General features: G+C 38.4%; 3 protein-coding genes across 5 annotated transcripts; 2 read left to right on the top strand and 1 right to left on the bottom strand.

The window, feature by feature from the left end:
- Positions 1-807: 807 nt before the first annotated feature.
- On the top strand, positions 808-2,789 carry LOC144646533 (putative ATP-dependent DNA helicase RecS). Its single transcript, XM_078506168.1, has one exon. The coding sequence runs from the start codon at positions 957-959 to the stop codon at positions 2,787-2,789; it is 1,833 nt and encodes a 610-aa protein (XP_078362294.1). The 5' UTR covers positions 808-956.
- Positions 2,790-3,674: 885 nt separating this feature from the next.
- Positions 3,675-8,732, bottom strand: LOC144646529 (uncharacterized). Its single transcript, XM_078506158.1, has 4 exons — positions 7,877-8,732; positions 6,844-7,506; positions 5,621-5,884; positions 3,675-4,901 (listed from the first exon to the last, which is right to left on the bottom strand). Exons 1-4 carry the CDS (start codon positions 8,237-8,239, stop codon positions 3,675-3,677), a joined length of 2,517 nt encoding a protein of 838 aa, XP_078362284.1. The 5' UTR covers positions 8,240-8,732.
- A 1,001-nt stretch (positions 8,733-9,733) lies between these two features.
- On the top strand, positions 9,734-13,160 carry LOC144649968 (beta-1,3-galactosyltransferase 1-like). Of its 3 annotated transcripts, none has more exons than XM_078509579.1 (2): positions 9,734-9,921; positions 11,261-13,160. In XM_078509579.1, the coding sequence occupies exon 2, from the start codon at positions 11,286-11,288 to the stop codon at positions 12,474-12,476; it is 1,191 nt and encodes a 396-aa protein (XP_078365705.1). In that variant the 5' UTR covers positions 9,734-9,921; positions 11,261-11,285; the 3' UTR covers positions 12,477-13,160. The 3 variants fall into 3 exon arrangements, with proteins under 3 accessions (XP_078365705.1, XP_078365715.1, XP_078365723.1); XM_078509589.1 differs by having other exon boundaries at positions 9,734-9,973; XM_078509597.1 differs by lacking the exon at positions 9,734-9,921 and adding an exon at positions 9,959-10,038.
- The last annotated feature ends 445 nt before the right edge of the window (positions 13,161-13,605 follow it).

Genomic DNA, 13,605 nt, shown 5'->3' with positions numbered 1-13,605 from the left:
AAGATATAAGCTAAAATTATGTTATTTGGGCGATCAGTGTTTGACATAATAAAATTTGGTTTGTATCTGATCTTAAAAAGTTGGTAAAAACGTATAAAAACTGAATTTTCGGTAACTCTCTGTTACCTTCATCAGAGTTTAGGGTTACATATGAAGGTAACAGAGAGTTACCGAAAATTCAGTTTTTATACGTTTTTACCAACTTTTTAAGATCAGATACAAACAAATTTTATTATAGCTAAAATTATGTTACATTTGTATAAAATCGAAAAGTATTCAGGTTGTTGTCTCTGATTGCCTTAAATGTAAACATGTTAGTGCTGTGGAGCGGACATGATGCAAAACCGGACGCACAAGAGGGCACATCGCATCCCTGTACAATTTCGTCTTCTGACATGTTCCATGAAGTTCGACCAGCTATTTTAAAATAGGTAAAATATCACAATTTCCTTTTTTGTGGAAAAAATGTGTTACCGATTTTTTTTTTTATTTTGTTAAAAATAAAAACAGTCAATTTCTTATTTCTTATTTTTGTTTGTGAGGCTCACATAAACATTGCAGCCGAGATTGCGCAGTACGGACTGTAATTCATCTTTTAAGGGAAATTATAATAATCATATATTAGTTGAATTAATAATCGAATTAAAACACTGCTTTAAGAATCGATTTTCAGCGACAGTTTTTGCTCAGACTTCGCATTGGTGGACGTAGAATATTACTAAAGAAGGTGAAGAACGGGAATTCATAAGAAATATGCTGGCATTGAAAAGAAAAACAGTTTTTATGAGACCGTGGCCGCTGTAGGCTCAGTTTCCAGCCGTGGGGGTTTCGGTGCGCCCGCGATCCTCTCCCCAACCACGGCTGGGCGCACGGGGTGTCCCTTTGTTAGAATTGGCCAATCAGGTAGAAGCCCCGCGAAATTTGAGGGGCATAAATTTTGAGATAAATATTTCAAAATGGCGGACGCGTCGAGGTTTGACGGAAAATTCGAAGATGCCTGTGCAAACGCTCTTCAGAAGTTCGGTTTTGATAATTTCAAAGAGAAACAGATTCTTGCTATGAAGGAGTTGATGTTAGGGCGAGATGTCTTTGTCAATCTGCCAACAGGCTCAGGAAAATCGCTGATTTTTCAAGCTTTTCCACTGGTCTTCGATTACATGAGAGGAAATGAAGATGCTCAGGTAATTGTTGTGGTCATTTCTCCACTTCTTTCTTTGATGAAAGATCAAGTTAACTATCTGATAAGTAAAGGTGTGAAGGCTGCTTTCCTAGGAGAAGGACAGGACGATGAATCGGTGAAGAACGGTATTGAGAAAGGTCTCTATCAAATTGTCTATGGCTCGCCAGAAACTTTTCTTGCTACCAATCGCTGGCGTAAAACTCTATCAAACACAGTGTATCGACAAAGGCTATGTTTGATAGCCGTAGATGAGGCGCACTGTATATCCCATTGGGGATTTTCTGCCAAGAAAGGAGAAACAGCGTTTCGAATTTGGTTCAGAAGAATCAACGAACTTCGATCTCTCGTTGGATCCGTTCCACTCGTAGCTTTAACAGCAACAGCAACGAAGACGACCCGGAGTCAGATTATCAAGACACTTGAAATGGAAAATGTTGCCGTCTTTTCTGAAAATCCAAATCGGAAAAACATTGCCTATGGTGTACAAGTGACCGGCGATGACCCACTTACAACGTTTAGTTCACTCATTCAAGAGATCAAAGAGAAAGGGCGAAGTTGTGGCAGGGTTATAATTTATTGCCCAAAAATTAAAGTCGTTTCTACTCTGTATGGCATTTTTAAAGCTGAGCTAGGAGTTGACATGTATGTAGACAGAGGGACTTGTAACCTGCGAGAACGTTTGGTGGAAATGTACCATTCTCGAATTGACGATGAAAACAAAGATGAAATTTTAAAATCTTTTTCGAGTGAAACTGGTTGCATTCGTGTGCTAATTGCAACAATCGCCTACGGAATGGGAATAGACTGCAAGGGTGTAAAAGATGTAATACATTATGGGCCTCCTCAAAATCTCGAAAGATATCTCCAAGAAAGTGGGAGGGCAGGGAGAAGCGCAGAAGCAAATTGCAGGGCAGTGATTCTGTATTCAAATGTTATGTTGCAAAGTTGTGACGAAAGCATCATGGCATATGTTAGAAACAACTCCATTTGTAGGCGTAAACTACTGCTCGAACACTTTGACTATGATTTGTATGAACTGGAACGATACAATCATGCACATCAATGTTGTGACATTTGCAAAAGCAGATGTATATGTGATGTAAACACTTGCAGTTTTGTCTATTTTGATAATACACTTCCACAGCACAGCACCGAAAAACCACCAGAGAGGCTTATAACAAGTGGTGAAAAGGAAAAACTCGTTGCAAAACTGGAGTATTTAAAGAGAGCATTAAATAGTTCATTTCTCGAAATGGCACTCAAGCACAATGTTCCACTTTTAACACCAATCGATTTATTGTCTGGTTTTGGGGATTGTCAGATGGCTCAAGTTGTGGACCATGCATCAAAAATTTTCACCTTGACCAATGTCTATGAATATGTGGACATCTGGCATCATGATGTTGCCACAGAAATATTGTATGTACTTAACTTGGTATTTGGGGACTGTGATCATGACTTTGATGAAAATGATGAGCAACTACTGGATTCCTCATTTATAGTACCAGACATTGATTTGTGGTGTGGTGATGATCTTGACTTTGTACCAAGTGACTTTCTTACTGCAGAAGACATGCACACTTACCCAGAAGAGCAGGAGTCTTTATAAGGTACACTGTTTGTTCAACTGTAATAAATATATTCCCATGTCAATTATGTTGTGACTTACACCTGGTCATTATAAGAAGTATATTTTAATCCCTCTATTTACTATTAACAATAACTCTAATGTTACCAACCATTGTCCTCGAAGTCTGGTCTCCTAAAATCAACAGCTATTCTTAAAATTTCAATGCATGTATTACATATACAGTACCTTCAGTTCTATCTTAGGTAAAATTAACCCTTTACTAACCCCCATACACTGTAGTCAACATTTTCATAAAAACGAGCCATGGTATATTGCAATTCCTGAGTTTTGATTGGTTCACAGGCGAATGGTCACAATTATGGTAGATGTACGTATCAGCGAGAACAGCCGGGAGCTCCGAAATTATAATTTGTTGGGTGTTTTTGATAAAACAATTATTCCATTGGTGCTTGTGGGATACTAGATAGTTTTAGCCACCCCGGAGCTATGCCCCTTGTTTGCTATTTACCACCTCATATCCAACAGAATAATGGTTGTGGAAATTTGTTTAAAATTCAAGCAAGTAATTTTCATTTCTCTTTGGCAATTACTTTTATTCACACAATCTCATAAATATGTATTAATACAGTGGAGAGAAATTTGATCTTGATCACTCTATGGCTGAAACTTCAAAGAGTTAAGTTGGTCTTGGTAACAGTCACTCTTTAATTTCTGGTGTGTCCCACAGCTGAAGAAATGACCTTAAGTTTCTGAATTTTATTCTACACCATTTGGGCTGGTTCATCTTACAGTGGTGCACATATTTTCTAGTTTTGATAACCTAAACCTAGTGAGCTGCTAATTCAATGCATGATCAATGAGAGAATATTACAGACAGTTAAAAGTATTGTAGGGCTTAAGAATCTATCTAGGTCTTCTGCCTTCAACAATATTCTTTTTGTGGTCATTGATCCATTTAAATAGGGAACTGGTATCCAAAAACTGTAAATAGTCACGAGGACAGTTGTGAAACAGCTTTAGAGGTTCTCTGTCAAGCTTCCTTGTGAAGACATCTTCTGTGACCAGTGCATCAACAATAGTCATTAGATCTCCATGCATGTTTTTCTTTGTATGTTCTGCTGAGTTTTTGGGGACATGCATTTCACAGTCGAGCTTCTCAAGCAAATTAAGTATAAGAAAGAATGCTCTGCAAATTCTGTTAACACTTGTTTCATTTACATTCGCTCCTAAGGCCCTTAGGAGTTCAGTGACAGAATGGTTGTCATGCTCGAGATTAAGATCTAGGAAAACATTATTCCCTTCCCCTCCTTTAGTGTTAACAGTACGGTTCCATGTGAGACGCTCTGCTTCTCGTGGGGTTGACAAGGCAAAAACCTGAAACAAATGATAGAGAGACTCAAGAGCATATTTTACGCTTCCTGAACCATCCTGTCGAAAATGTAACAAGAAAAACTTGATACATCTCAAAATCCGAACTCCATCTCCTTCTCTTCCAGCATCTATGAAATTGCGAAGTAGTAAAGCCATGTTCATTATGCTGCAGTGGTAGTTAAGAACATCATCTTGAACAACTCCATTTTGATCCATTTGGTCAGGAAGTGTTCTTGCTAACTGTGGTACTTCTTTGATTTCTGGAGGAGGGTCATGAGCCAGCTCGTGTTGCCTTCTGCTGCGTCCATCATATCTAAAAGATGCTTGGCACCCGCTAAATCTGCATGGATATCTTCCATCAAGATTCACCACTTGATTAACTTCATGGTCTTCCCATTCCTGTAGCAAATCAATATTACTGAAGTGCGTTTTGTACAATTCAATGTCAACAATGTATGTACAAATAAACTTCAGCACAGTCGTTTGCAAATACTTTAGCTTGACTGGCTTAATTCTCTCTTTCATGCTCTCACTGAAGCCATTCTCTGTTGGCTTGTCGTTAACATTTTTCATTCCAAAGAATTTTAATCCAGCAGCAATAATTTGAGCATCCAATACTAAATTCAGGAATCTCTTGCATGGTGCAGGCTTGTGTTCAGCATCTGTAACAACATCACGCCAATTAACAAGATTGCGCAGGGCAAATAATGAGGTTCTGTCACATGCTGATGATCCACTATAAACTCTTCCAAATATAAGCTGTTTGATAAATAAATACAAATAATATATTAATATATTTTGTTACATTACCCCAATTACTGTACCATCCTTTCAATCAATCAACTCTAATAAAAGAGAGTAATGGCAAGCAGTAAAAACTGATAAACTAGTGGCCCAGCTCGAATTACAAACTACTACCAATTATTAATATATACAATATAAAAATCTTGTTGTGATGCTGGTGACTTATTTTATGTTAATAACAAAATCTGATTAGATGGTCTTTGCTTTACAGATATTGCGGCCATGCACCATGCCACTCAAGACAAGGCAAATAACTGACAATAGTTGCAGCTTCTGGATCAGATTAAACAGTAACCAAGTTGAAGTCTTGTTATTAAATAGATTGCCATTAAATACGTAGTGTTTGAAAACCTTGAAAAAAATGTATACAATTTCTCCTGCCATCTATTTTCACAGCCCATTATATAAGAGTAACTTGAACTTGAACTTTATTCGTTTTTACAGTATTTTCTCAGCGTATTAGCATATGTTTGCTAGGGGCCTAGTCAGCCCCCCTCAGCTCCGAGGGTAAATAAATTTTATTGATTGATTGAGTAGCAGCTTTGGTGATAGTATTTCTAGCTCCCTCTTTCAAAGAACCCTGTATCTGCTCCGAAGGTCAAGGTTGTGTGACCTATTGCTATAGGTCAACATTGTGTTTTGAAAATACAGTCCAAAAAAGGTTGGATTCTTACCGCCAAGAATTTATTCTCAAGGTGCCAGTCAGCCAACTGAAAGAACAAGCCTTCCAACCGCCCTCTTTTTGAGTAGGCATTACTGACTGAGAACTGGCCTTCTAACCCACGCTCCAGTGTGAGCTGGTCCCCTACAACTGGTACTCTGTCAAATATTTCCACTCCATTGTCATTTGTGTGTGGCACCCACTCATGAAGAATTCTTAGAATATCTATCATATCCTCTCCGAGGTTTTCGTTCTTGAATAGCATTCCAAGATGTACCTGCAGATGAATGGATGCTCTATTTTATTAGTTCTCAAATTTTAAAATTCAGCTGAAAAGAAATCAACAGACCTAATATTTTAAATGAGAAATGTTATTATTAATGTAATTCAAGTAATTATTTATTGTGTAAACTATTTCCCTTGCGAACCAACCCCCCCCCCCCCGGTTCCAACATCCCTGAGCAGTTGCTATTAATAAGAGTCTGCCAGAGTTTGAGTGCACAAGTTAAAAGGGTCTATTTGAGCAGTTTTCACTTGAGTGTCAAAAGTAATTTGTGTTAGCTTTGGTTTTCTGTTACAGTCAACTCTCTCTAAGGCAGAACCTGTCAGGACCAGCTCCAACTGTGTTTCTTAGAGAGGTGTCTGTCTTATAGGGAGTTAAGTTACAGTAAGACAACTGAGAAACAGTAGGGACAGGACTGACACTAGCTGTCCATCTTACAGAGGTGTCAGTCTTATAGTGGTGTCTGTTTAGAGAGAGTTGACTGTACTACGCTAAGTGATTGATTTAATAATCTTGCAGCACTTTCTCTGAAGGTTAGAACAAAAACAGTCAGAACCAAAACCAATCATGTCCCTCGTGCAAGTTTCCCTGCCCTTCATCCCAGCTACATGTAGTTGCTTTAAGATCTGATTAGTTCACTGGATTGTCTGTGTCTTGTGATTGGCCAGAGTAATTACTTTGCTTTTAGTTTTACGGCACTCAATTGAAAACTGCTCTATTTCGAGTCTAATAACATCCTACAGAGTCTTTAATTATCAGGGCAAGGAAAAGGGTGCAATTTGAGAAGAGGGGGATGTTTTGAAAGTGTACATGCTGTGATTTGAGTTTACATATACCCTTGGTACAATCTGGTATGTTGTTGGTATGTACCAAAGGTAAAATTGAACTGCAACATTCATATCAATTCACAAAAGGAAATAATATGAAAATTAAATGAATATTGTATACCGTACCTTGTTTGTTGCCTTTTTCATTTCCTCAGAATACTTGTGCTTGATATGGTTTGGCACAATGTCTTTGAAAATGTCAAATGAAGAAAAGTTTTCCACAAAAACTCGTGAAACCAGGATAACAAAGTCATCCATTATCTTTTTGTGGTCCTCCAGTAAAGGCAGTATGGCTCTGTTTGGAACATCTTGAATATCTGCAAGTGGCTTTTCATCAGAAAGTTCAACTGGATTGACCCTGTCAAACACTGCATTATGGTTGCACCAGTGGTGATCTTTATTCTGATTTTCAGATGTCATTTCAGAAGCTTCAATCCTTATGTCAAGGTTGTCTAAAACAATACTGAAACTTGAAGGCCTACTTTGTGCCAGCTCATCCAATTTGTCTTTCACATTTTGCAGTGTCAGTCTAGACTCATTGAGGTCTCCCACCAAGTCTGCATTTGAAGTTATGTCATTGCTTGCCTTGATTGTCTTCTCCAATTCAGTTATCCTTGTGTTTAACTCTTTCTCCTGATGCTTGAGCTCAATTTCTTTTTTCAAGTAATCTGACACCTCTTCTTTCTTTTGGATTAACTTGATGCTATAATCTTCACCAACTTTGTCTAGTGCAGTGTTAATGCTTTTTGGTGACATTGTGAGGCCCAAATGATTAAGTCTGATAAAACCCTATAGTAGAGACAAGTTTTTTATGTTACCTTCATTAATCTGAAAATAAATACTGTATTTATTCGATTAAGCGCCCAACCTCGAATAAGCGCCCACCTCGAATAAGCGCTCACTCTCAAGGTCCAAAAAGTTAATAAGCGCCCAGGGCGCTTAATCGAATAAATACGGTATACCTAAATAAAGAGATGTTGCTGTGCTATATCTATCACACATAGAGGGATCTGATGTTCACTATATCAATGGTTAGTTAACTTATTAATGGTGGCTAATCAAATACAAAAGGAGCATTGACAACCATGACAGTGCATAAAAATGTTTGTGAGGATGTAATCCTTTTTATCAATAATTTATTTAAATATCAAGTGCTTACCTTCTTTGTTATTCCTGCAGCTTTTAACATCAGGCTCATGACATAAGGAATTAAGCTCATAGCAGGGTCTCGAAGTTTTAACAAAATTCCAGCTGCAAGGCAGATCCCAGGGTACCTAGCTGCATCTGATTGACCTTGCATAAATTTTGGAATTGCAGCTGCCTGTAAAACCCTGTGTAGCAGAGGGGCTTTTTCCTGGATCTCATTCCCAGCTGCACTCCATGAAAATGTTAACATTGATTCTTTTGTGGGTGTCCTTAGGCAAGAGGGTGATTTTGTTGAACAAAGTGTTTTGGCCTCATTGCTAATGACATTGCATATGTGCTCTTCTACACTCTGTCTCAGCTCTGATGACGAAAGCATGGCAGTAACTATTGATTTGGAATCACTTCCCCTTGCAAGTGCTTTTCCAAGCTTAGTGAGATCCTCTGGTAGCTCCTTTGATTTTTTGCCATTTGAGTAATTGATAGTGACCTATTGTTTGGAATGTAATATTTCAACATTAGAATTTTTGATTTCTATTAATAACTTGAAATTACTATTAACAACTTGAAATAATCTTACTGGTAACTTGGATGACTGCAACAGGGGTGGGAATTATTGACAAATACATGGAAAATCAAAACCTGATTGTATGATAATTCCAGTAAATTCGATATGTTCCTTGTTTTTCACCACGATAACCAAATATTTAGCGAGGATCATTAAAATTACATTTTTTCAGAATCACTTTTTACATCTTCACTATTACTGTAAGTTCCATTTTTCGCGCCATATTTACCAAGTGACAATTGAAAATACAATGTGGACATTCGTTTCTGAATTTAATATTGTAAATAAGCTGCTGGTAACTTACTTTGAAATCACTACAGTCGTCGTCAACAATATTTGAATCTTTAACAGTCTGAACTGTTGAATTAAGTGGTGGCTTGGGACAAAATATGTATCTAGGGGAAATCATGTTTGCTACGGACGATAAAGGCCAAGGGCCTAGAAACTGTTGGACCATAGCTTGTGGTGCTGGTTTATCGTCACCAATACAGACAGGTTCACAGGTAGGAGCAGGAGAACTACTACTACTTTGACCACGCGGTAAACCTGTTGCCTGAGAATGCTTCTTCAATTCGGGCGACTGGTGAGGTTCCACATCGGAAGGCAGACATCGTTTTATCCGTTGTTCTGCTCCTTCTTCGAACCGTTGCACAATGGAAGATTTAAGCATTTCACAGCTCGCTTTCTGTTTAAAAAACTTGTCAATGTCTCTGAAACAAGGCGTCTCGCAGACATAACGATGAGAGTTGCTTGTTAACTCCTCCGGTGACAATGGTAACAATTCTGAAACCTTTTGTTGCAATTCGAGTTGCTCTAGAGATCGCCTTTTTCTTGAGTTGAGTTCTTCTCTACCACAAAGAAAGCAACCATCTTTTTTAAACACTTTCACGCGTTTACGAGGTGTTGCTTGCAACATTGCAGGGACTCTTTGAACTCTTCGCATTGAAACACGGCAGTAGTAAATTATGCACAAAGCAACTTTTTATTGCATAATTAAAACAAACTGTAATATTAATACTATTACGTCAGAGACAAGGAGTGAAACCCGTGCGCCCAGCCGTGGTTGGGGAGAGGATCGCGGGCGCACCGAAACCCCCACGGCTGGAAACTGAGCCTATGGCCGCTGTGGATTCTTGAGAAAGCATTTGCCGTCGTCAAGGATGTGAAAGCGTTTCTTACGTCCCCAGGCTAAACGAAGAACAAAAGTCACCATTTCCACGCAACCAGTAGACAAAAACCCAACTTTTTTAGCATATCCTACTGCGTCCTTAATTGTTTTTTTACATAATCCTTATTTTTGTCGGTTCGGGTTGTAAGTCAGGTAGAACAAGTATAAGACTTCGCAGTTTGTTAAATTTGATTTTCTGTACTGAAAAAGGAACTGCACCTAAAAAAAAAAACGATCGTTTATTTATTTTCTGCAGGTTTTGTTCACTTCAGGCTGGACGCCATATATAGCAAACATTGATACAATTATTCAGCCAATAACCAAGGTAGGTAAGATGTCAGTAGTTCCGACAAATACCGCACAGGCCGCAGTTCATGGTAAAAGTTGTAAACTTTTAATTCTTGGTCAAGTTAACAATTAAGTTACAGGAACAATACTATAAGTAAGTTTAACAGATGAATGCTTTTCAACAGAACGTGCTCATTTTCTAATGCGTGGTTAATGAGGGGCTCGATGCGCGCGTTCGGGAGAAACAATAATATTCGTCTTATTTTACTAATTTCGCCTACATATATAAAACTGCTTGTTGGGACTTCGAGAAGAAAAAAAACTGCCAACAGTCTACAAAATTAATGATTTCTGTAAATGCAGATGATGGCGCTTAAAAAAGAAAGATGAAAAAACTGTATACAGTCGACTCTGTCTAAAACGGACACCGTCGGGACCGGCTCCTAATGCCGTTTAAGAACGGTGTCTGTCTTATAGGGAGTTTTTAGTTACAGTAAAATGACTGAAAAACGGCAGAGACGGGACCAACACCAATTGTCGTCTTATAGAGGTGTATGTTAAGAGAAGGTTGACTCTGAAAAAATTTGGAACGTCGACCGAAAGCACGAGTAAACACTTAGTACCAAAGCGCGCGTGAACAAAACAAGTACAGTTATATTGATAAAGTCAGAGTATAAACCGCGCCAAGTTAAACTGAAACCGCGTAACAGTAGGCGCTCGGCGCTGTTGGCACTTGCTAAATCTCATAAGGCGCACTTTAATCGCACTTTAGTGTTTTGTAAATTGTGTTATTTTCATTTGCATAGCTGTATAGACGGAACCAATTTTTGCTGCCCATTAACATCATTCTGATCTATACAACCCTCGTCAAAGCAGTTGGCACGATTAACAAATTTATCCCCCTCCCCCGTCGTCTACTCGATATTGAGCTTCCCAGACAGTTCTCCTCTCCAAAACGTTCAACATTGAAAGAGAGAATGGGGCATAGTACCTTAAGAAATGTTTGCTTGTGACATTGATTAATTTTAAGCATGAAGTATCTGTTTTTTATCGTCTTTCGGTTAGCGTTGAAATTTCTTTTGTCGATGGTTATTGTCTTAAAACCTTCGCTAATGGAAAGAATTACGTACCGCTCTTCACCAGGCAAGAGGCTTGGCTTTTTGCGAAAAGAAAACAACATACAATAGCTTGAATCACCCAGGAAAATAAAATCAAATTAACGGATTCGCTACATGCAGTAAAACAGTACTAATGATGTCTGTTTTTGCATTTTTCTCATCAAATAGAGCCGCAATTGCATATCACACTTCCTTTAAACTATTTTAGTCCTTACTAATTCAATACTCAGTTGTTGTTTTTTGTTGTTGTTTACACAGACCATAAGGAAACCACACACTTACAATGGGGCGACAAACTAGGAAAATTTACCGGTGTTTAATTGTTATTTTGACAGTTGTCGTATGCTTGCAGTTGGGGTTTTCTCTTTATACGCTGTTCTTTTCGGAGAATATTATGTTACCTTTGTCAAATTCAAATCCGTTTAACGAAGAGTTTGAAAGCGAACAGGAGCTGAGAAATAAAGAGGCACAACCAATTAGAGTACCTCCAATTACACATGTCAACCCGGAACCAAAGTGGAAAGCGTTTGGACACAATACAACGCTAATCAGTAACAGAACTTGTCCACAATATTACAGTCTTCTTATTCTTGTCTCATCGGCTCCAGCTAATTTGCAAAGAAGGAACTACATCCGCAAAACTTGGGCCTTCGAAAGCGCCTTTACACCGCGATGGACAACTGTTTTTCTTGTCGCTCAAACGCGAATACAAAGCGAATCGAATTCACTGTTAAAGGAAGATGAAGTTTATGGAGACCTCATACGAGCTGACTACTATGATCATTACTGGAATCAAACACTTAAGATACAAATGGGCTTCGAATGGGCAACCAAGTATTGCAATTTCTCGTTTCTTTTGAAGGTTGACGACGATGTGTTTGTGAATTCAGCAGATCTTCTTTCTTTCTTGAGTGAGCCCACCACGCCTAAGAAAGAGCTTTACATGGGCAATCATTATACAGATGCCTGGGTACATAGGGGTGGTAAATGGAAAGTAACCGAAGAAGAATATAGCGGTGTAATGTATCCAGATTTCTGTCCAGGGTTTGGGTATGTTTTATCGCAAGATGTTGTAATTTTGTTTGTCAAAACTTTTGCCATTTTTCCGTACTTCAGATTGGACGCTGTCTACGTCGGAATGCTAGCAAACAGAACTGGGATAAAAATTATTCACAATGCCGGTTTTGAATTGGATTCGCCAAAGCAATGCGTTCCAAATGAGGGCACTTTAGTAAGGCATGGATTTTATGAACAAGTTGGAACCGAAGGAGATTGCCTAATTGAGATTTTTAATCGAGCCAATTCAGATCCTTTATTGATCGAGGAACATATGTCTACCGCCCGGCCACACGAAGAAACGGTTGTAACGCAGCCTATTACGTCAACTTTCTGCAACAAAGTTTCGCCTCGCTTAGCCAGACCCTTCATTGCATGTATATCGTCGTTGGTTCTACTGCTTCTTCATCACCACTAAATTAGATCAACTTCGAAAGTTTTCGTACCTTTTTCTTTCAAACATATTCGATAAAATAAAATAAAAATTCAAACATTTTTTTAACACATTAAGGACGTTTCGTGTTAGTAATTTCGGATGATTTTCCAGGCACTATGGGAAAGAAAAAAAGCTACTAGTTTATCTTTGAGATTTGATCAGGAAGTGCCGTAGTAGAGGCAGAATTTGAGACCCTGAGTGGTTCACATTTGTGGTTCTTTACATAGACGACCATAGACTATATAGACGGCAGTATGAATGTGGGTCGATAGGATTTGATCTGTCGTAGTTCAGTGAAATTGACGTACGGTAATGGTGGAAGTTAATAAACGAAGATCAGTAAGAGTAATAAATAATTTTAATAATAATATAATAAAAAATAATAATATAAATGATTATACGTAGCTTGCGACAGAAAAATAAATGACTACATGTGTGATGTGTGACATAACCATGTCTTAGCTTCCTGTTGGTGTTTTCTGCCGGGCGTGGGGTACTCGCATATGAAAGGGACGGGGATGCTCGTCGTCTCGCTTAGGGGTGTAAATTTCGGATTTTTGGTCTCGCTTAGGGTGTTCCGGGCAAATCGTCAATATTTTTAGCCATCATACAACCAGTCATAATGGTCTCGTTTAATGCTGCCCACGAAGAAATATACAAATAAAACTTATATTTCTAATTTTTTGGTATCTTTTAGGGGTCAAGAAAAGCTTGAGCCACACCCAGATTAATCTAGTAAGGGGTTCTTTCCAAAATTTCCGACGAGCATCCCTGCCCCTTTCATAAAGGAGTCCCCCCGGGATTTTCTGTTCATCCGGGGTTAGGCGTCTTAATTAGCATAGAGTTTTAAGATTTTATTTCTCGTTTACTCTGTAGTTTTTGTTTGATGAACACTCGAGACAGTGTTTCATCGGCTATCCTAAGATTCTCCTAACATCTCAAATTTCGTCAAAAAATACTCCAATGCGCGTTGTATTTTCGACTCTTTTCTTGGTGTTTGGATATCCCGGTGAAACACTGTCTCTCGTGTTTGATATATTACATCGTAAACAAATTACTGTACCCTTTAAGATAATTAAATTTTGCTGCATTTACTAGTTGTAGGGGAGGG

The sequence above is a fragment of the Oculina patagonica genome, chromosome 1 (assembly GCF_052425735.1).
Source record: "Oculina patagonica isolate OP01 chromosome 1, crgOcupat, whole genome shotgun sequence".
In the NCBI taxonomy this organism is placed as follows: Eukaryota; Metazoa; Cnidaria; class Anthozoa; order Scleractinia; family Oculinidae; genus Oculina; species Oculina patagonica.
Note: the sequence above shows the minus strand (reverse complement) of the source record. Positions and strands in the feature narration are given on the sequence as shown.